Source organism: Lithobates pipiens, unplaced genomic scaffold, assembly GCF_037356315.1.
Source record: "Lithobates pipiens isolate NorthernLeopardFrog02 unplaced genomic scaffold, aLitPip1_a1.2 Scaffold_23, whole genome shotgun sequence".
Lineage (NCBI taxonomy): Eukaryota > Metazoa > Chordata > Amphibia > Anura > Ranidae > Lithobates > Lithobates pipiens.
The window spans coordinates 54,308,579-54,331,480 of record NW_027507785.1 but is presented as its reverse complement, the minus strand read 5'-3'; the positions used below and the strand labels follow the sequence as shown (position 1 = coordinate 54,331,480).

The 22,902-nt window shown below is 45.2% G+C and overlaps 1 protein-coding gene across 4 annotated transcripts in view; it reads right to left on the bottom strand.

The window, feature by feature from the left end:
- Positions 1-1,249: 1,249 nt before the first annotated feature.
- The window catches only part of LOC143927535 (uncharacterized), a 69,820-nt gene continuing 48,167 nt past the window's right edge, over positions 1,250-22,902 (bottom strand). For 2 of the 4 annotated variants that reach the window (XM_077451650.1, XM_077451653.1), the window contains exons 2-4: positions 15,091-15,243; positions 8,961-9,075; positions 1,250-2,156 (exon numbers count right to left, since the gene is read on the bottom strand). In XM_077451650.1, the coding sequence (XP_077307776.1) occupies positions 1,567-2,156; positions 8,961-9,075; positions 15,091-15,243 (858 nt within the window). In that variant the 3' untranslated portion in view covers positions 1,250-1,566. The remainder of the gene's footprint in view (positions 2,157-8,960; positions 9,076-15,090; positions 15,244-22,902) is intronic. The other 2 variants (XM_077451652.1, XM_077451654.1) reach the window with 1 other exon arrangement.

Below are 22,902 nucleotides of genomic sequence, written 5' to 3'. Positions count from 1 at the left end.
GAGAAGAGGAGGATCCGGGCTGCTCTGTGCAAATCTACTGCAACAGGGCAGGTAAGTATAAAATGTTTGTTATTTTTTTGGAAAAAATAACGAGACTTTACAATCACTTTAACATGAAGTAACGCTCGCCTGCCAATGTGCAGGATTTGACTTCTTCCCCTATCTTCCCTCCACACTGCTACTGTAACGGCCTATCCTGGCCTATACTGTATATTCAGCAATGACTATACTGCTTATCCATCAAGACTATTTTTATAGCTTTATGTTGACATCTGAGCAGGGCCGTCTTTAATATTGATTGGATCCTGGGCAAAACTGTTCTTGGGGGCCCCCCGATGCAGTTTCGCTCTCCACCCGCTCTGAGACATGCAATAAATAGCAGCTATACTCAAAATCAGTTTACTGAATCAGATCAGTCAGCTATTGCCATTGGTTGCCAGAGGTTACAGTGTATCATTACCGCTCACTAACTGGTTGTTAGAGGTTACAGTGTATCATTATCGCTTACTGACTGGTTGCTAGAGGTTACAGTGTATCATTACCGCTCACTGACTGGTTTCTAGAGGTTGCAGTGTATCATTACCGCTCACTGACTGGTTTCTAGAGGTTGCAATGTATCATTACCGCTCACTGACTGGTTGCTAGAGGTTACAGCACACATTACGGTCACTGATTAGTTCCTAGAGGTTACAGCACATGATTTCTGCTTGTTGATTTGGTTGCTAGAGATTACTGTGAATATGACCTCAGGGGGGCATGATATACATATCAATGCTGCCGACTGCTGATATTTACATATGAATGCCAGTTATTTACATGTAAACACAGGGTTTGCAGGTGAATCACCTGTACACAACAATAGGGCAGAGCTGGGCAGCATTTGTAGCAGTACTTCACACTGAGATGTCAGGACACAGCACAGGACTTAAACCTCAAGGGACGAGGGAATTTAAACCAGGATAGTTGGCAAGTATGAGGCAGCTGCTTTGGGCCCCACAACAATGATAGGCCCAGGGCAGCTGCCCCCTTTTGCCCTGCCTTAAAAACGGCCCTGCATCTGAGTAGTGGTGGTCTATATTAATACTCAGAGGCTGTGGCTATTAATGTCCCATTAACCTACCTAAATGCACCCCTGAGTTCTTCACCTGTACTAATAGGACCCTGTCTTAAAATTGTGGGAGATGCTTCAGCTCAGACGAAAGAGAGGGGTGGTAACACCTCATAAGAGACATACAAAAGACTACCAAGGTGACCCAAAAAACATATTTTACTGTCAAGTTTCCTATGTACAGATTTCAATTACTGGACGAATAATTTTGTTTTCTAATGAGCTGTGGCAAAATACAGATTTTTTGTTGTTGTCGGGAATACAGTTCAGGTTCATTGAACTTTGGTCTGAATATCACCTCGATTTGGAATGTGCTATGAAGGGATACAATGATGCAAACAGATATAATTAATTAGTGCTAAACCCAGCATTCTTTTTTATGAGCTCCTCTGTACAATATATGGCATAGCAGAGATTTAAAGTCTTCAACTGAAAAAATAAATCAATCATTGGGAAGGTTATGAAGGCCAGATTTTGTCGAAACCACCTGGTTTTCTCTCAACAGAGCGTGGAATGTTCGCTGCCGGTTTGAGATTATTTTGGTGTAACTCAAAGTTCTTGACGGGTGGATGTTGGTCCATGCCATGTTGGTCTTCTTCGGAACTTTGACCTGTGTTTGAATTGCTTTGGTTCAGTTTCAGCAAACCCAGTTTTTGCAAGGCCTCCTGCCTAGGAGATACCTGATTACGAGCTGCCTGTGGTGGTTGTTTAGAAGATGTTTCTTTGGAAGACTCTTCAAACAAAGAAGTGCCTGGCTGTCGGACGAATCGAGCGCGTAGCTCCTGGACGTTTACTCCCGACCTCATTATGGTGTCAAACTTCCGAAGGTGGCTTGGGTGGGAGCTGGTGGACCTTTGTCCTGTGTCTGGAGAAACAGTGATGGAGAATCCCGGAGAGTCCTCAGAATAAGACTTTACAATCTTCATTTTGGATGGCGTGTGGACATGTTCTGCTTTCTCCGACAACTTGACGCTTTCACTCAAACTTTTCAACTTTGTATTTCGATCTTGAAGGCTTGCTGTTGAATTTCTCAAGTGCTCACCAGTATCTGGAGAACGCAATATAACAAAAAAAATTTACTTTCAGCCAGTAATAATTCATCAACATGAATTTTTATCAGCTTGGAGAGTGACCTCGAGTGAATATTTCTCCACAAAAAAAATACTTTTATTTGCTACTGGGGTCATGTTCCAGTTTCACCATACTTGTACATGTTTTGTAAACAAGAGTGGCAGAAACGGGGGCGGACTGACCATTCGGGCACTCAGGCACTGCCCGAGGGCCCCATGCCACCAAGGGGTCCCATTGGGGTTGCCAGCCTCAATAAAGCCAGCGACAGTATGTAAAAATCTGTGTTTTTTTAAAGATCATAAAGATTATAGCTGCCCCATCTCTCCAGTACCTTTTCAGCATGTGTATGTGTATTCTGTGTGTGTATATTGTGTGTCTGTGTGTGTATACTGTATGTGTGTGTATACTGTGTGGCCATAATCTATTGCCTGGGGCCCCATAATCTCCTATTGCCTGGGGGCCCCATAATCTCCTATTTCCCGGGGGCCCCATAATCTTCTCCTATTGCCGGGGGGCCCCATAATCTCCTATTGCCTGGGGGCCCCATAATCTCCTATTGCCCGGGGGCCCCATAATCTTCTCCTATTGCATGGGGGCCCCATAATCTCCTATTGCCCGGGGGCCCCATAATCTTCTCCTATTGTATTCTGTGTGTGTATATTGTGTGTCTGTGTGTGTATACTGTATGTGTGTGTGTGTGTGTGTGTATACTGTGTGGCCATAATCTATTGCCTGGGGCCCCATAATCTCCTATTGCCTGGGGGCCCCATAATCTCCTATTGCCCGGGGGTCCCATAATCTTCTCCTATTGCCCGGGGGCCCCATAATCTCCTATTGCCTGGGGGCCCCATAATCTCCTATTGCCCGGGGGCCCCATAATCTTCTCCTATTGCCCGGGGGCCCCATGAGTTGTCAGTCCGCCCCTGGGCAGAAAAGAAACAATTGCAGTTACAATTTTGGGTCATCGTTATTCCAACTACATTTTTTCCCAGTGCAGTCTTTCTATATTTCCTAAATGTGCAAAGCAGCAAAATTATAAGGAATAGGAATCAATTTTTTAACAATAGTGTAGACATTGAGGCACCCAAATACTCAAGAAAAAATAAACATAAAAAAAATAATAATAATGTTCATATGTGGCTTCTTTGTCCCGTTCTCTACTCTTGTAATAAAACAAATCTGTGTATCAACATTAAAAATAATATTACACTACCCGCATTAAACGTACGCCTGAGGTTGTAATTCTGAACCTAGATTCAGACACAATTAACTTCAACATGGGGCACTTTCACCCCCTTTCTTGACCAGGCCAATTTTCAGCTTTCAGCACTTTCACACTTTGAATGACAAATGTATATAATTTTTTTTCACACAAATAGAGCTTTCTTTTGGTGGTTTTGCTGTTTTATTTTTATTTTTTTGTTTTTTTTTTGCTAAGTAAATGAAAAAAAGAAAAATTAGAAAAAAAAGGAGTTTTTCTAAATTTCTGTTATAAAATTTTGCAAATAAATAATCTTTCCTAATAAATTTAGACCAAAATGTATTCTGCTACATTTTTTTATTTTTGTGTGTGTGAAAATAACCCAAATCAGTGTATATTTATTCTGTAGGAATCCATAAACTATGGGATATACAGCATGTGAAGATCATTCAATCCTGATGTACTGATCTCATTTCTTGAGCCCCGAAAACGGATGGTACAAATACCTCCCAAATGACCACTTTTTGGAAAGTGGATAGTCCAAGGTATTTAGTAAGAGGCATGGCGAGTTTTCTGAAGATGTAATTTTTTTGTCAAAAATTGTTGGCAAATTTTTTAAATATGTTTTTTTACATACTGTCACCAGTGCAGGACAGCGTTATCATATAACGGGTGTGGCAGTGATCAGGTGACAGTGTGTAGAAAAAAAAAATGTAAAACTTTTTTTTTTCTTTATTATTATTATTTTTTTTTACAAATCTTTTTGAACACAGTGTGACCAGAGCAATACAGTGTTACCATAGTAACACTGTACTACTCTGGTGAAGTGATCATGTTGTTGTTTTGTTTTTTTTGTGTTTTTTTTTTACACATTATGATTTATTATACCAGTCAATTTCACTGGTATAAGTGATAATTTCTACTGAATGAAACTGATTTATTCAGTGTGTTTTGTTGTGATTAGCTGTGATTGGCCACAGCTAATCACATGGTGCAAATGGTCTGCGATTGGCCCTTTCTGTACCATGTGATCACTGTGACCAATCACAGCTAGCAACACAATTGTACACAATGGATGGCATAAAATGAAGCCACCCATTGTTTACAATTGTCATGTGATCTACTGTGATTGGTCACAGGAGATTGGTAACGGGCCGGTACACTGATCAGTCACAGCTGCGTCTGATGGCCAAAGCCAGTGATGGATTGAGCCGTCATATAACATCCACCCGTGCCAATGAAAGTCCCGCCCAGCCATCATTTTGCTATAGGTTGGTTGGATGGAAATTGGTTGTAAACCTCAGACATAAAATAGCTGATCACCGCCATTACTAGTAAAATAAATAAATAAATAAAAATTCCATAAATCTATCCCATAGTTTGTAAACGCTAAAACTTTTGCGGAAACCAATTAATATACGCTTATTGGGATGTTTTTTTTAACAAAAACATATAACAGAATACATATTGGTCTAAATTGATTAAGAAATTAGATTTTTCCCATTTTCTTTTTCTACCGCAGAAAGTAACAAATATTATTATTTTTTTTAACTTGTTTTTTGTTTATAGCGCAAAAAATAAAAACTGCAGAGGTGATCAAATACCACCAAAAGAAAGCTCTATTTGTGGGGAAAAAAGACATATGTTTTATTTAGGTACACACCTCACGACCGTGCAATTGTAGGTTACAGTAACGCAGTGCCGTATCGCAAAAAATGGCCTGGTCATGAAGGGGGGTAACCAGAGAACAAGTAGTTAAACTTATTTCAATTATTTATTATTTTTTATTATTTAGATTTTTTTATTATTATTTATTTTTTATACATTTCTTTAGGTGCTTCCTGATTTCTGGCCTAGGCCAAAATAAGGTCTTACATCCCAGGAGTCTTCATGGGCATTTCCTTTTATCTGAAGGAGAGGAGGAGGGGTTTTCTCAGCTAAGCACAACCTCTTGCCTTTATACCTGAGCTAAGGGCAGTTGGATTCCAGTTGGATTCCAGGAAGTGAATCATTACTTAATATGGTCACGGCTAAAAATGCTATGGGGCAGTGGTGGAACTACCAGGGTCACAAAGGTCGCACTTGCGACCGGGCCCTGGTAGTTCCGCTACTGTGAGGGGGCCCATTCCGCAGGTCCCCCCGCTGTCTGCTGGGAAACACACAGATCCCAGAGACAGCGGGGACCATCCTTATTGCGCAGCGCGACTCGCGCATGCGCAGTAGGGAACCAGGAAATGAAGCCGCAAGGCTCCACTTCCTGATTCCCATAGCCAAGATGGCGGCGGCAGCACCCGAGAGACGATCGAGAGATCGGCTTCAGGTGCCGACATGGCGGGCGCGCTGGGCGGGTAAGTGTCATTATTTTAAAAGTCAGCAGCTGCAGTATTTGTAGCTGCTGGCTTTTAAAAAAAAAAAAAAAACGGCGGATCTCCCGCTTTAAATCAGATTCCCCAGAGCAGAGTTCTCCCTTACATTGTAAAGGAGAAGTCTGGGAGTTCAAAGGTAAAGAGGAACTCTGATGTAAGGGGAACTCTGTGAATTCAAATGTAAAGGGGAACTTTGCGAGTTAAAATGTAAAGGGTAATTCTGCGAGTTCAGATGTAAAGGGGAACTCTGCGAGTTCAGAGGTAAAGGGGAACTCTGCGAGTTCAGAGGTAAAGGGGAACTCTGCGAGTTCAGAGGTAAAGGGGAACTCTGCGAGTTCAGAGGTAAAGGGGAACTCTGTGATTCAATTCATATTTATATGATTAGAAATGTTATTTAATCACAAAATATATGTATAATGTATACATATAATATATATAGGTTTGGCTTAAAGAAAAGGTGGCAACACTACCCAAGATGGCAGGAAGGGGGCCTGCTGCAGAACATGTGAAAGGGTCCTACTGCGGGACCGTCATAAAGGGCCCTCCAATGGGAGTAAAGGACCCTGGGACCAGAGGTCAGGGGGGCCCTTCATGGTTTCATTCACCGGGGCCCTGAAGGTTCTGCTAGGGGGGGGGGGGGCGATTTTCAAAGTAATTTTGCAACAAAATAAAGCATGCAGACATGAATGGATGGGTCAGTTTGCTTTGAATCCTACAAATGAATGAAATAGCATTTACAGTTTTGGTGTCCCGATACAGTTAGGTTCGGCTTTGATAAATCTTGTGCTGCCCATTAGCGGTCATGGATATGTCTAAGCCTCTGATTTAAAAAAAAAAAAAAAAAGGGAGCAGCTGCCGCTGCTGAGATAGAAGTAGATTGGAATGTTGGGTTAATTAGCGGCTGCCCTAAAAATATTCCACCGGAGTATTCAGATTGTCAGGTAATATGCAGGACATCTGCTGCTAAGAGATGATTGTCTCATATTACTGGAGAAGGAAAGTGTATGGAGAGGAATAAACCTGGAGGAACATTTGTGTGAGCTAGACCCAAGATCCTCATCTGTTCTGTTGGCTCACACCAAAATGCACAGCCTGCTTACTAAATCGTTTATTCTCCTTTTTAAAGCCGTGGTTCAGCCACGGTAAAGCTATACTGTTGCTTTTTAACCACTTGCTGTCTGCAATACGTATCTATACGTTGCGGCTTTGAAGTGGTTTCCCGGGGGTTATGGCTATCAGCTTTTTTTTTCCTTTCTTTTTTCAGCTGGCAATTCAGTTTCTCATAAAAGAGATCCAAGCGACTGATTAGTCGCTGGATCGCTTTTAGAAGCAGCGGGAGGTGACGTCTCTCCCCCTCCCGCCGCTTGCTGGTGTTTCTCGGGCTTACCGGTGAGCCCAGGAAACAATCTGACGGTCTGCGGTGCTGGCCATATAGGTGAACAGAGACCAGATTGTCTCTAATCACCTCTATGATCTAGGACAAGGATCTCCAAAATACGGCCCTCCAGCTGTTGTGGAACTACACCTCCCATGAGGCCAGGGGTGGACTGACAACTCATGGGGCCCCCGGGCAATCAGAGATTATGGGGCCACACAGTATACACAAACACAAACACACACACAGTATACAATCACGCGGTATACACAGACATGTTTCTATTGGCTGAGAAGGTACTGGAGAGGTGGGGCAGCTATAATCTCGGTATTTTTAGACCAAAAGGATGTCGGTAAGGGACATTTCAAAAACACAAATTTTTACATACTGTCCCTGGTTTTACTGAGGCTGGCAACCCTGATGGGGCCCCCTAGTGGCATGGGGCCCTCGGGCAGTGGCCGAGTGGCCCAATAGTCAGTCCGCCCCTGCATGAGGCATTGTAAAACTCTGACATATGGAGACAAGACTAGGCATGATGGGAATTGTAGTTTCTGAACAATTGAAGGGCCATAGTATGGAGACCCCTGATCTAGGCCAGTGCTGGTGAACCTTGGCACCCCAGATGTTTTGGAACTACATTTCCCATGATGCTCATGCACTCTGCAGTGTAGTTGAGCATCAGGGGAAATGTAGTTCCAAAACATCTGGGGTGCCAAGGTTCACCATCACTGATCTAGAAGGACAGGAGCGACGTCATTACGTCAAATCCAGGTTAGGGTGAAAGTGAACCATTTTTTTTATTTTTTGATCTTTGGCTTTCAAAAGTAGAGGAGAAATGTTGGGCCTTATAGACCCCAGATCTCTCCATAAAGAGGACCTGTCATTCCTTATATTACAAGACCCCCGAAGACGGAAGAAGACCCCCGGAGCTGTGCAATAAACTATTTTAACCCTTGTGTGTTGTGTTTTTTTTATTTTTTTTACTTTTTTTCACAGGTGAATATTGTACCCCACACTCATTCACATAGGGTGGGGGGCTTATTAAAGGGGGCTCCCGGATTCCGATAAGCCCCCCGCCCGCAGACCCCGACAACCAACGGCCAGGGTTGTCGGGAAGAGGCCCTTGTCCTCATCAACATGGGGACAATGTGCTTTGGGGCACCCCCCCATGTTGAGGGCACGCGGCCTGGTACGGCTCAGGAGGGGGCGCTCGCTCGTCCCCACCCCCTTTCCTGGCCGGCCAGGTAGCCTGCTCAGATAAGGGTCTGATATGGACCTAGGGGGGGACCCCCATGCCGATTTTTCGGCGTAGGGATTCCCCTTTAAGTCCATACCAGGTGACGGGGCCAGCGACGCCTCCTTCGCTGGCCCCGGCTACCTGGAGACGCGCTCAAAATGAGCGGACTTTTCTCCGGGCGGGAGAAGTCCATTAATTTCAAAAGTACGGTGGACTGGCACACACATGGCCGTATTGTCCGCCGAAATGTGAGTCCGGCGGACAGATTGGAGTGCAAAAATACTTTCTTAGTCCGCCGGACTTTTGGGTAAAAAAAAGTCTGCCGGAGTCTACACACGGGCGGATTGTCCGGCTCTGAAAATTACTTAAAATCTCCAGATTATTATATGTGTGTGTGTATATATATATATATATATATATATATATATATATATATATATATATATATTAGAATCTGGGGGGTTTTAAGTAATTTTTGAAGCAAAAAATACAGATTTTACTTGTAAACAAAAAGTGGCAGCTAAGGTTTGGTCCTTGGACAGCTTTGCGTTGAATCGCATTTACTGTTATGGTAAAGTTCTGCCTATGTAGAAGGGTCTTACCGTGGTCACTGTTTGCATTTTCATCCTCGTCCTGGTCCAGTGAATCAATGGTTTCTAGTAAATACTGCAGGCACTCTTTTTCTTCATCTGTAAGGCGAGACAGGAAGTCTTCCCCCTTATAAACAGGGAGATCAAACTATTAGCCGACAATACCAACGTTAGAGGCTACTATAATGTTAATTATGTATATAAGATAAAACCCAAATATTCCCTGTGCTTAGACTATTAATCAAACAATAGAAAAGCTGCTAGCAAAACCTTTCTTTGTGAGCAAACCGGCAGTGGTGAAACGCGTCAAGGCAGGTGATTCTGGGTGAAGCTTTTTAAAAAAAGAAAAAAACAACAAAACATGTTATACTTACCTGCTTTGTACAGTGGTTTTGCACAGAGCAGCGCCGATCCTCCTCTTAAATAACATTTCTAATCATATGAAGTTAATAACAAGAGTCCCCCTTTACATCAGAGTCCACAGAGTTCCCCCTTTTACATTTGAACTCGCAGAGTTCCCGTTCACTGTAAGGGGAGACTCTGCAGACTCTGATGTAAGGGAGAACTCTGGGGACTCTAACGTAAGGGATGCTCTGGGAACCCTGATTTAAGGAGGAACACTGAGTGCTCTGATGTATGGAAATGACTCTGATGTAAAGGGGAACACCGTGGCCTCTGGTGTAAAGGGGAACTCTGATGTAAGGGATGCTCTAGGAACCCTGATTTAAGGGGGAACACTGAGTACTCTGATGTACGGAGAGGACTCTGATGTAAAGGGGAACACCGTGGCCTCTGGTGTAAAGGGGAACTCTGATGTAAGGGATGCTCTGAGAACCCTGATTTTCCTAATGCCGCGTACACACGACCGGACTTTTCGACGGACTAAGTGCGGCGGTCTTCCCGACTGACTTTCGGTGGAGTTCCGACGGACTTTCCGAACGAACGGACTTGGCCACACACAATCACACCAAAGTCCAACGGATTCGAACGTGATGACGTACGACCGGACTAGAATAAGTAAGTTCATAGCCAGTAGCCAATAGCTGCCCTAGCGTTGGTTTGTGTCCGTCGGAGTAGCATACAGACTAATGGATTTCTCAATAGGAACTGGGTCCGGCGGAGTTCCGGATGAAAAATTTGAAACATGTTCTATTCCTAAAGTCCGTCAGATTTTTGGACAGTAAAGGTCCAATGGAGCCCACACACTAACAAATTGTCTGACGGATTTTTTCCCGTCGGACCTTTGCTGTCGAAAAGTCCGGTCGTGTGTACGCGGCATTAATGTACTCACTCAGAGGCAGGAGAGAGAAGGGGGGAGACTTCAGTCACAGGCAGGGATGGATGGTGAGCTCACTCACCCCTCGGCAGTCAGCACCTCATCCAGATGTATCTGAGGCTGCTGGACTTCTAATTTCTGGCCCCTGGGGCACAACCCTGGGGATCGGAGTGTGGGCAGACACAGAGGGGTAGGGGCAGAAAGAAGAGGTGCAGATCGAGCCCTCTCTCTCTCTGCACCTCAACTGCAGCCAGCAACCCTGCTGGGAAGGGAAGCAAAATGATACCCCAGCTCCACTGCCAATATGGTGATCTATGGAAAAAGTGAAATACCGCGCTATACCAAAATAAATAATACTAAATTCCTAACTTAAATTAAAGCAGCTGCTAAAAGTGAGATACACACAAATAATGAACAGAAAGAAATGTAGCAGCGCTGAATAAGGCAATAAGTGAATACCCCAAGTGCTAAAAAGAAAAAAACTAAAACTATTCCAAAGGTGTAATAGCACAAAAAATATAAATGATGAAATAATCAGATGGTGAATATATCAATAAATCAATCCATTGCAAAATAAATAACTAAATTAATTAATTGAAATTCATTGAAAAGTCCATATAAATCATGCAAAAAAGTCCTTGGATGGAAGGGTATAAATTAATTCCGCCCTCCTTGACACCAACCAATAAGTGAAACAAATAATCAATTGATTAAAGTGATGTGAAAAAAGTGTCCCAAAAAACAAAGCAGTATTCCGTGACAAATCCACCCCCCGTATCCAGGATGTGACACTAGATAAAATGCTTGCCGACTAGCAAGCTGAATAAGCTTGATCTATGAACTGTGGACCGCTGCTCTAGCCAGGACGTTCAGGCCCCAAAATGCAGTACTTCAACCCTGCTTGGTAGCCATAGTCCAGTCTGAATAATGTGTCCGGGTTTCAGGCAGTCTGAAACCCGGGCACATGACTCCAAACCCAAACTGTCTGGGTGAATCCCGGACAGGTGGCAACCCTAGTCGCATAATGGCATCATTAAGTAAAGCGCAGCGCCAATGGTACTTGAGAAAACGAGGGACTTCCCCAAAGCAGGAGTGGTCAAGAGCGCTGAAGCAAGGAGCAAGGTAAGTATTCCAGCTTGTTCCTCCTTCCCTAGAGTTATTGAGGGTCAGGGCCGTCTTTAAGGCAGGGCAAAAGGGGCAGCTGCCCTGGGCCCTGTCATTGTTGTGGGGCCCAAAACAGCTGCCTCATACTTGCCAACTATGCGTTTTTAAATTCCCTTGTCCCTTGAAGTTTTATTCCTGTGCTGTGTCCCAATATCTCAATGTGAAATGATGGTACTAATGCTGCCCAGCTCTGCCCTATTGTTGTGTGCAGATGACTCACCTGCAGACCCTGTGTTTACATGTAAATAACCGGCATTCGTATGTAAATAGCAGCGACAATACTAAGTAAATAGCTGCAACTGGCAGCATTGATATGATGACTCAGGCGGCATTCCTATGTATATCATGCTCCCCTGCTGTGAGGAGGTGATGTGCTGTAACCTCTAGCAAAGAATCAGTGAGCCGTAATGTGTGCTGTAAACTCTAGCAACTAGTGGCCCCTGGGCTACTTTGATGCACATGGGCACCAGGTCATAGCCCTCAAGATCTCCCCACCAAATAGGCCAAAGAAGAAGGGTGACTACACTGTGGAGACAGGGTAACTATAGAGTGGAAGGGCAGAACCCAAGCAGAGGCCAAGGCCAGGGCCGTCTTTAAGGCAGGACAAAAGGGGCAGCTGCCCTGGGCCCTGTCATTGTTGTGGGGCCCAAAGCAGCTGCCTCTTACTTGCCAACTATCCCAGTTTAAATTCCCTTGTCCTTTGAACTTTTAGTCCTGTGCTGTGTCCCTATATCTCAGTTTGATGGTACTAATGATGCCCAGCTCTGCCCTATTGTTGTGTACAGATGACTCACCTGCAGACCCTGTGTTTACATGTAAATAACCTGCATTCATATGTAAATAGCAGCGACATTCAGAAGTAAATAGCTGTGGGTGGTGGCATTGATATGTAAATAAAGGCAGCATTCATATGTATATCATGCCCCCGTGCAGTGAGGAGATGATGTACTATATCCTCTAGCAACCAATTGGTGAGCAGTATTCCTGTACAGTAATCTCTAGCAACCAATTAACAAGCAGAAATTATTTGCTGTAACCTCTAGCAACTAATCAGTGAGCCGTAATGTGTGCTGTAACCTCTAGCAACTAGTCAGTAAGCAGTAATGATATGCTGTAACTGCTGGCAACCAATCGCAATTGCTGCCTGATCTGATACAGAAAACTGATTTTAAGTCTAGCTGCTATTTATTGTATGTCTCAGAGCAGGTGGAGAGGGAAATTACATGGGGGGGCAAGAAAATTTTTGCCCAGGGTCCAATCTATATTAAAAACAGCCCTGTTGAGGGTAGTTCCCGGAGTCGGGCCAGTGCAGAGGCAGGTGCACAGCCCCGACCACGAACTGTCTGCATTCACAGCGGCACACCAACCCCTGCACACCTGTCAAACTTGGATGCACGACTGTGTCTTTACTTCCACTGCACCTCAATTCTCTTAGGCCCCTTTCACACTGGGGCGGTACGGGTGCCGGCAGTAAAACTGCGCTATTTTTAGCGCCACTTTATCATCATTTTAGCAGCGGTATTCGGCCGATAGCGGGGCGGCTTTACCTCCCTTCTAGCGGCCGAGAAAGGGTTAAAACCACTGCTGCAGCAGCACTTTGCCGGCAGTATAGCCGCGCTGCCCCATTCATTTCAATGGGCAGGAGCGGCGGAGGACCGGTATACACACCACTCCTTCACCGCTCTAAAGATGCTGCTACCAGGACTTTTTATTACCATCCTGCCAGAGCACCGCTCCAGTGTGAAAGCCCTTGTGGCTTTCACACTGGAGTGTGAGGAGTGGCTCTTTCAGGGCGCTTTGCAGACGCTATTTTTGGCGCTGTAGCGCCTGTAAAGCACCCCAGTGTGAAAGTGGTCTTTACATAGGCTGCCTACACAAAGCTTCAGGTGGCTCCAAACGCAAATGTCTCATTCACGCTGTACAGGCACTCATGTAAACTAAAGAGGAGCTTCAGTCTCCCTCCAAAAAAATGTAAAGTCAGCAGCTACAAATACTGTAGTTTCTGACTTTTAATATAAGGGCACTTACCTGTCCAGGGATCCAGCGATCTCCTCACCTGAGCCGATCCCTCAATTGGCTTCGGATGCTGGTGCCGGCAATGTAAGTATGGGAAAAAGCCTTGCAGCTTCACAGCTGGTTTCCTACTGCGCATGTGCGAGTTGCGCTGCACTTTGTGAATACTCTTCTGGGACCTGCGATGTGTACCAGAAGGCTGTGGGGGGGAAGGAGAGGGGCTGAACTGCAACGCATTTGACCGGAAGTGGGAGCGGGTACCTGTCAAAACCAGGTACCCGCGCCCCCTCCAAAAAGTGCCAAATGTAGCAGTGGAGGGGGAAGGAGGATGCAAAGAAGTGAAACTTCTCCTTTTGGGTGAAGTTCTGCTCTCAGCCTAATCCCACGTACACACGATCTGAATTTCTGCCAGCAAAAGACCAATGAGAGCTTTTCATGGGAAAATACGACCGTGTCTATGCTCCATTGGAATTTAGCTGGCCGAATTCCCGCCAGCAAAAACTTGATAGCAGGTTCTCAATTTTTCCGACGGAAAAAACTTTTGTGTGTATGCAATTCCGACGCGCAAAAACTCACGCATGCTCAGATTTAACTACGAGATGCAAGCTATTGGCTACTGGCTATTGAACTTCCTTTTTCTAGTCCCGTCGTACGTGTTGTACGTCACCGCGTTCTTGACGGTCGGACTTTAGTGTGACCGTGTGTAGGCAAGACAGCTTGAGCAGAATTCCATCAGAGAAACCTTCAGAGTTTTTTCCGATGTCGGAATTTGAAGTGACCGCGTGTATGCAAGACAGCTTGAGCGAAATCCCATCAGAATTTCCGTCGCGAAATCCATCAGAGATTTTTCCGACCAAAATTCCGATCGTGTGTACGCGGCATAACTCATTCCGGCAAAAAGTTGCGCCTTATTGCTGTGGCAATGGTGGATCATGCCCGAGAAATGTGTTTCAAGACAGGCTCTTGTACCCTCTACCAGAGGAGCATGTGGCAAGGTGACAACTCAGGGGCGCAGTTTGCAGACAGTCAGGGCCGTCATTAAGGCAGGGCAAAAGGGGCAGCTGCCCTGGGCCCTGTCATTGTTGTGGGGTCCAAAACAGCTGCCTCATACTTGCCAACTATCCAGGTTTAAATTCCCTTGTCCCTTGAAGTTTTATTCCTGTGCTGTGTCCCAATATCTCAGTGTGCAGTGCTGGTACTAATGCTGCCCAGCTCTGCCCTATTGTTGTGTGCAGATGACTCACCTGCAGATCCTGTGTTTACATGTAAACAACCTGCATTCGTATGTAAATACCGGCGACCATACTAAGTAAATAGTTGCGGCCGGCAGCATTGATATGCAAATAAAGGTGGCATTCCTATGTATATCGTTCTCCCCTGCTGTGAGGAGGTGATGTGCTGTAACCTCTAGCAACTAATCAGTGAGCCGTAATGTGTGCTGTAACCTCTAGCAACTAGTCAGTAAGTAGTAATGATATGCTGTAACTGCTGGCAACCACAATTGCTGCCTGATCTGATACAGAAAACTGATTTTAAGTCTAGCTGCTATTTATTGTATGTCTCAGAGTATGTGGAGAGGGAAATTGCATGGGGGGCCCCAAGAAAAATTTTGCCCAGGGTCCAATCAATATTAAAGACGGCCCTGCAGACAGTCATCACCCCATCTAGAACAAAAAAAAAAAAACCTACAGATTTCTTTTTAAAGTCGGTCACCTCTAGGCTGGTGTCATCTTCCAGCGCCTTCTCTTCTCCTCCATCCATCATGGTACCTTTCCGTGAGAAGACTTCAGAGGCTTGACCGGCCCGGACTCTCTCTGCTCCGTCACTGTGCAGCTGGCACACCTGCAATATACAAAGCACTTAGACAACAAAATCTTTTATTTTATTAGCATTTTTACACGCACTTCTCAGAGGACGTTACTGAGCAGAGAACAATGGCAGATTCAAATTACCTTTATTGCTGTTTTGTTTCATAACACTGCCCTTGTTTATAGTGGATACGTCATACTCTGCTCTGTACACACACAACCCGAGCCAGCACCCTACGTGGAGTCTCTTGTGTGTGTTGTCTATTGTCACGGAAGACTTCCCTTCTGACTCCAATGAGTTTAGCAACACATACACTATATTACCAAAAGTATTGGGGCGCCTGCCTTTACACGCACATGAACTTTAATGGCATCCCAGTCTTAGTCCGTAGGGTTCAATATTGAGTTGGCCCCGCCCTTTGCAGCTATAACAGCTTCACCTCTTCTGGGAAGGCCGTCCACAAGGTTTAGGAGTGTGTCTATGGGAATGTTTGACCATTCTTCCAGAAGTGCATTTGTGAGGTCAGGCACTAATGTTGGAGAAGGCCTGGCTTGCAGTCTTCACTCTTATTTAACCCAAAGGTGCTCTATCGGGTTGAGGTCAGGACTCTGTGAAGGCCAGTCAAGTTCCTCCACTTCAAACTCGCTCCTCAATGTCTTTATGGACCTTGCTTTGTGCACTGGTGCTCAGTCATGTTGGAACAGGAAGGGGCCGCCCCCAAACTGTTCCCACAAAGTTGGGAGCATGAAATTGCCCAAAATATATTGGTATGCCGACGCCTTAAAAGTTCCCTTCACTGGAACTAACGGTGGTCAAGCCCAACCCCTGAAAAACAACCTCACACTATAATCCCCCCTCCACCAAATGGTTTTGACCAGTGCACAAAGCAAGGTCCATAGAGACATGGATGAGCATCACCTATTGGATAGCTAAGGAGTTGACCAAAGTGACAAATTAAGCCATCAATTCTCATCCTTTACCAGTGGCCAACACTAATCTTAGCACCTCCTAAAACAGCTACAAGTCCAAAAGAAGAACAAACTAATACACTAAGCCAACAATTTCCATCCTATTAATGGGCAGTAGTGAACTGTACAGTCTATAGACGGGGTAGGCACCCTCGGCCCTCCAGCTGTTTTGAAACTACAAGTCCCACAAGACATTGCAAGACCCTGACAATCACAGACATGACTCCTAGAGGCAGAGGCATGATGGGATTTGTAGTTTCACCACAGCTGGAGGGCCAGGTTTGCCTACCCTGGTCTATAGCCTTCAGTTGGGCAGTACCAGTATTTGACAGCCTGTATTAGTTCTCTGACACAGCACAACTGAAGTATACTGGCACTGACCCAATCTCTCTGCATGTACTGTATTTTTGTAATCTTTTTGAAGTTTTGTTCTATAATAGACTGTATGGGGTCCATGCAGTAGATATTTGGAGGCATTTAAAATGTTAAACTTTTTACAGCCACCTGCTTCTGCTACGTTTGGTCTCAGCTGTAATTAATTTACAGTATCTGGCTGACAGTAAACACAGTAGCGTTATTCTGAACCTTAGCAAGACTGCAACAAGTACTTTATAAATACGACTAAAATAGAAGCCGTTCCCACGCCTCCCCAATCTTTTGGAAGGGCTATACTGGTCTCCTGAGGACCCTTCTTACAGTTCTTCATGCCCCATGCATGCTTTGTTTGACCACCCTTTATTAAAATGGCAATCTGGGAAACTGTCCATTGTTCAAACATTAGATATACATCAAAAAAGATATGTATATCTACTGACTCGGACGTGGCACTCGGGCAGTTTTTAAGGCAGGGCAAAAGGGGCAGCTGCCCTGGGCCCTGTCATTGTTGTGGGGCCCAAAGCAGCTGCCTCATACTTGCCAAATATACTGGTTTAAATTCTCTTGTCCCTTGAGGTATTGGTCCCGTGCTGTGTCCTGATATCTGAGTGTGAAGTGCTGCTACTCTTGCTGCCCAGCTCTGCCCTATTGCCCTATTGTTGTGTACATGTGACTCACCTGCAGACCCTGTGTTTACATGTAAATTACCGGCATTCATATGTAATTAGCGGTGGCATTCATATGTAAATAGAGGCGGCCGGCGGACTTGATATGTCTATCATGCCCCCTGAAGTCATATCCACAGTAATCTCTAGCAACCAATCAACAAGCAGAAATCATGTGCTCTAACCTCTAGTAACTAATCAGTGAGCCGTAATGTGTGCTGTAACCTCTAGCAACCAATCAGTGAGCGGTAATGATACACTGTAACCTAAGCAAACAATCGCAATAGCTGTCTGATCTGATTCAGTAAACTGATTTTGAGTCTAGCTGCTATTTATTGTATATCTCAGAGCAGGTGGAGAGCAAAACTGCATGGGGGTGCCCCCCAAGAAAAGTTTTGCCCAGGGTCAAATCAGTATTAAAGACGGCCCTGGTGGCACTGCTGTATCAGTGGAGTTATTGGATGCCCATTGTGCCTCCCAATGGTCCTCCATTAGATTTATTCCTAATCTTTACACTGTGCAGACATATTGGTGGAGTCTAATGCGGCATACACACGGTTGGATTTTCCGACGGAAAATGTCCGATGGGAGCTTTTTGTCGGAAATTCTAACCGTGTGTGGGCTCCATTGGACATTTTCCATTGGAATTTCCGACACTGATCAGATCTGAATTTTCTGAAAACAGCAGTTTAGACATTAATGGCTGTGTGTTGAGTTATTTTGAGGGGACAGCAAATTTACACTGTTATACAAGCTGTACACTCACTACTTTACATTGTAGACAAGTGTCATTTCTTCAGTGTTGTCACATGAAAAGATAGAAGAAAATATTTACAAAAATGTGAGGAGTGTACTCCCTTTTGTGAGATACTGTATATGGGTCAAATTCCGAACAAATTTTCTCTCGAGAACCAGAAATTTTGTGCATTTTGTAATCGTGCCACCTGTGATTTGGAGATTCGACCAACCAAGCACAATTCTCCCATCATTGATTAGAAATGTTGTTTGTTTTTTCCAAAACTTTCCAACATGGCCGCATGAAAATCAGTTATTGCTGCAGCCCATTAATGGTGCGAAATTCGAAAGAAAATTCTTTACAATTTTCGTAAGAACGTTTTTATCAGAATTTGAGCCATCAAGAATTTGACCCATCAATGGCCTGTTTATCTCAATCCAAAACTTTTTTTTTTTTTAGCTTGGGGAAGGGTTGGAACCTCTTTCAGAGAGCCCCATCCGGGTGTATTGGGATAGTTTCGGTGGGCGTGCCAGGTGCCCGTTTTTGCTGCTGAAAGAGCACTAATAGGGCAATGTTGCAATGGAGACTTTTGTCTAATGAGGGAATTCCCTTCACTTTGAAACATTTCCTGGTTTTTTCTATGTTGTGTCTTGAGGACAGTCAGGGGCGTATTGACTGCAAAGCAAACAAGGCGTTTGCTTGGGGCAGCTTACTAGCCGCTCTATTGCTGCAGGAGGTAAGCAGTAAACCAGAAGCGATGACATCACTAATGCCGCGTACACACGACCGGACTTTGACATCAAAGGTCCGACGGAACGATTCTGGCAGACCATTAGATCGTGTGTGGGTTGCAGCGGACTTTTGATTTGCAAAAATCCGTCAGACTTTAGAAATGGAACATGTTTCAAATTTTTCCGCCGGAGCTCCGCCGGACCCAGTTCCTACCGAGAAATCCGCTCGTGTGTATGCTGATCCGACGGACAAAAACCGACGCAAGGGCAGCTATTGGCTACTGGCTATAAACTTCATTATTCTAGTCCGGCCGTACGTCATCACGTTAGAATCCGTCGGACTTTGGTGTGATTGTGTGTGGCCAAGTCCGTTCATTCGGAAAGTCCATCAGAACTCTGTCAGAACTCCGCCGAAAGTCCGTCGGACCTAGTCCCTTGAAAAGTCCGGTCGTGTGTATTACGGTTTACATGGGAGCTTTGAAAAATCAAAAGCATTCAAAAACACTTATCTTGGTCTTTTGAACCCTTTTAAGGGCAGAGAAAGGATTTGGGGTCTTATCGATCCCAGATCTCTCCATAAAGAGTACCTATCACAAAGATGCTTACAGCAATAAAAGTGATGAAAAAAAAAAAGAATAAATGAACAGTGTAAAAAAAATAAAAAATAATAATAATTTAAATAAAAAATGTAACGTGCCCCCCCCCACCCCCATCCCCCAATGTTCACACGCAAAGGCGAACATGCGTGTCGGTCATGCACGCACACAAATAGCGATCATCCCCCACACGTGAGGTATCACCGCAAACGTCAGATCATGGGCAGTAATTCCAGCACCAGACTTCCTCTGTAAATCTAAAGTGGTAACTAGGGATGAGCTTCGTGTTCGAGTCAAACGTACGTTCGACTCGAACATTGGCTGTTCGTGCGTTCGGCGAATTCCGAACGTTTTGGCCGTTCGCGTCAAAATTCGAGTGACGCGCGCGTGGACCATAATGCACTGTGTTGGCGCAGTGCATTGCTGCCCGATGATTGGCCAAGCATGCACTGTGACCCCGCATGCTTGGCCAATCGCAGCGCCGGCAGCGAGGAGAGCCATGATTGGCCACAGGCATCCTGCCTGTGGCCAATCATAGCTCAGGCTGTGTAGTGCACGCCCCACACTATATAAGGCCGCCTTTGAAGCGGCCTCGTGTAGTGTGTTACTTAGCATCTGAAGCAGTGGGTGTTCTGTGTACCTTCAACACAGTACACACCAATCGTTTTTGGCTGATTTCCTATCTTGCTGCTGTGTAGTGGTTGTTGTCTGTGCCCTGACTGCAGTATACACCACTATATTCACCTCACCTATATAGCTAGTGATCTAGCTTTAACCACTTAACAACTGCCCATTGCCGATTAACGGCTTCAGGGGGGTTGTTTAACTCTGAGAGGCCGTTAATTAACGGCCTCCCAGAATTCTGCTCTCGCGTGCCCTGAGGTATGCACACTCGAGAGCATCCGTGACCGCCGGGTCGCATCACGGATCACGGTAAACGGCCGCTCATAGTGGCCGTTTACCACGTGATTGCTCCGTCAAATGACGGAGTGATCACTTGGAAACAAACCGGCGTCATGTTATGACGCCTGTTCCTCCCTCCCCTCTCTGTACCGATCGGTACAGCGGAGGGGAAAGAGATCGGTGTCAGCAGCGATGTGGGCTGCATCTGCAGTGCCCACATCGCTGCTCACCGAATTTAACCCCTCAATTCCCTGCCAATACTCTGCAATACCAGTGCATACTCTGCAGTACCCTGCCATTACGCTGCAGTACCCCGCCATTACTCTGCAGTGCAGTACCCTGCCATTACTCTGCAGTGCAGTACCCTGCCATTACTCTGCAGTACCCCCCATTACTCTGCAGTACCCCCCATTACTCTGCAGTACCCCCCAATACTCTGCAGTACCCGCCATTACTCTGCAGTACCCGCCATTACTCTGCAGTACCCCCAATACTCTGCAGTACCCCCAATACTCTGCAGTACCCTGCCATTACTCTGCAGTGCAGTACCCTGCCATTACTCTGCAGTACCCCCCATTACTCTGCAGTACCCCCAATACTCTGCAGTACCCTGCCATTACTTTGTAGTACCCCCCAATACTCTGCAGTACCCTGCTATTACTCTGTAGTACCCCGCCAATACCCCGCCAATACTCTGTAATACCCTGCCATAAATTGCCATACCCAGCCATACTCAGAGATACCCAGCCATACTCGGTGATACCCTGAAATACCCAGCCATAGACGCCCCCCACCCCTCACCGCCCTCCGGTGCTTCTACCAACTCGCCAGTACGATCAAAGCCAGAATCTTTTTTTTATTTTTTATTTCAGGCTTCCCAGCCTAGAGGTGAGATGTTGGGTCATATTGACCCCCCAGATTTCACTGTAAAGAGGACCTGTCACCCCATATTCCTATTACAAGGGATGTTTACATTTCTTGTAATAGGAATAAAAGTGATCAAAAATATATTTTTGGGGGAAAAAATGTCAAACTAAAATAAATAAAGTAAAATGAACAATAAAAAAATTAAATAAAAATTAAAGCGCCCATGTCCCCATGTGCTCGCATGTGCCACACATGTGAGGTATCGCCGAGAATGTTAGAGCGAGAGCAATAATTCTAGTCCTAGACCTCTGCAACTCAAAACATGTAACCAGTAAAAAAAAAATTAAAGTGTCGCCTATGGGGATTTTTTAAGTAGCGACGTTTGGCGCCATTCCACGGGCATGTGCAATTTTGAAGAGTGACATGTTTGATATCTATTTACTCAGCATAACTTCATCTTTCACTTTATGAAAACATTGGGCTAACAAGTGGTTAATTATAGAGCTTGCAGTCAGTAGTGTTAGGAGTGCGTGCGTCTGCGTGCTCTGTACCCAGTACATACCGCTATAATATAGGGCAGGCCCCTACTTTCAAACATCCAACTTACAAACATCTCCTACTTGCAAACGCAAGGAGACAGCAGCAAGTGAGATGAAAAAAGATGGACGACAAAACAAATTATACAGGGGTGATAACCCTTCCCTATGTTTTCCAAAAAGCTTAAAGATAGTTTTTTTGACTGGAGCTACACTTTAAAAATGTACCGGTTGAAAATGACAAACAGATTCAACTTAACACAACAAACCTACACAGTCCCTGTTTTGTTTGCACCGCCTGTATATTGCTGTTCTGAGTATATAGGGCCTGGGGGCCACACGCATTTCCTTTTTTTAATATGGGTACGGGGTTCCCTTAATATGCGTACAAGACCCAAATAGGCTGGTAATGGGCAGGGAGGGCTACCCATGCCATGTTTCTCAAGGATTTTCAACCATATTGCAGGAACCAGATATAACATTAAAACCGCAAGCAGTTTTAAATGGTGTTATTTCCGTTTAATGTCATTTTGTGCAGGGACTGTTCCAAACATGGGAAACACGTGGCACTTCACAGGCATACTACAGACACCCCCCAGGCACCATATTTAAAGGAATATTTCACTTTTTTTTTTCACTTTAATCGTCATTAAAATCAGTGCTCCCGCCAAAACGGCCGTTTTTTTGCAGTGACCCATGTCCCCTGAGGCAGGAGGCAGGTCCCCAAACCCTTTTTTGGACACTATCTTGCATATTAGCCGTTAAAATTAGCACTTTCCAATTCGAACGTTCGAGTCCCATAGACTTCAATGGGGTTCTAACGTTCGTACCGAACGCGGGGGTCGTTCGCAAGTTCTGGTGCGAACCGAACCGGGGGGTGTTCGGCTCATCCCTAGTGGTAACCTGTAAAGGCTTTTAAAGAGGAAGTAAACCCTGATGACTTTCATTCCCTGCAAAGGCAAAGCATAATGGACTACTATGCATCGCATAGTAGTCCATTATGTGTCATTTACCTGACACAGGAGCCAGCGAAGTCGCTGCTGTCCCCTGTAGTCTGCCGCATCCATCTTCTTGGTGGGGTCTTGCAGCTCCGCCGCTGTCTTTCGGCGAAGCCGCGATGACGTCACTCCCGCGTATGCGCACGGGAGACGACACGCGCGGCAGCTCCGTTGTTGAGAATGCCGCGCTCAGTGCGCCTGCGCGCCGCTGTCTACGGCGCATGCGCCGTAGACAGCAGTGCCTGTTTTCGGGCAAATATCTCCTAAACCATATAGGTTTAGGAGATATTTCTTGGACCTACAGGTAAGCCTTAATC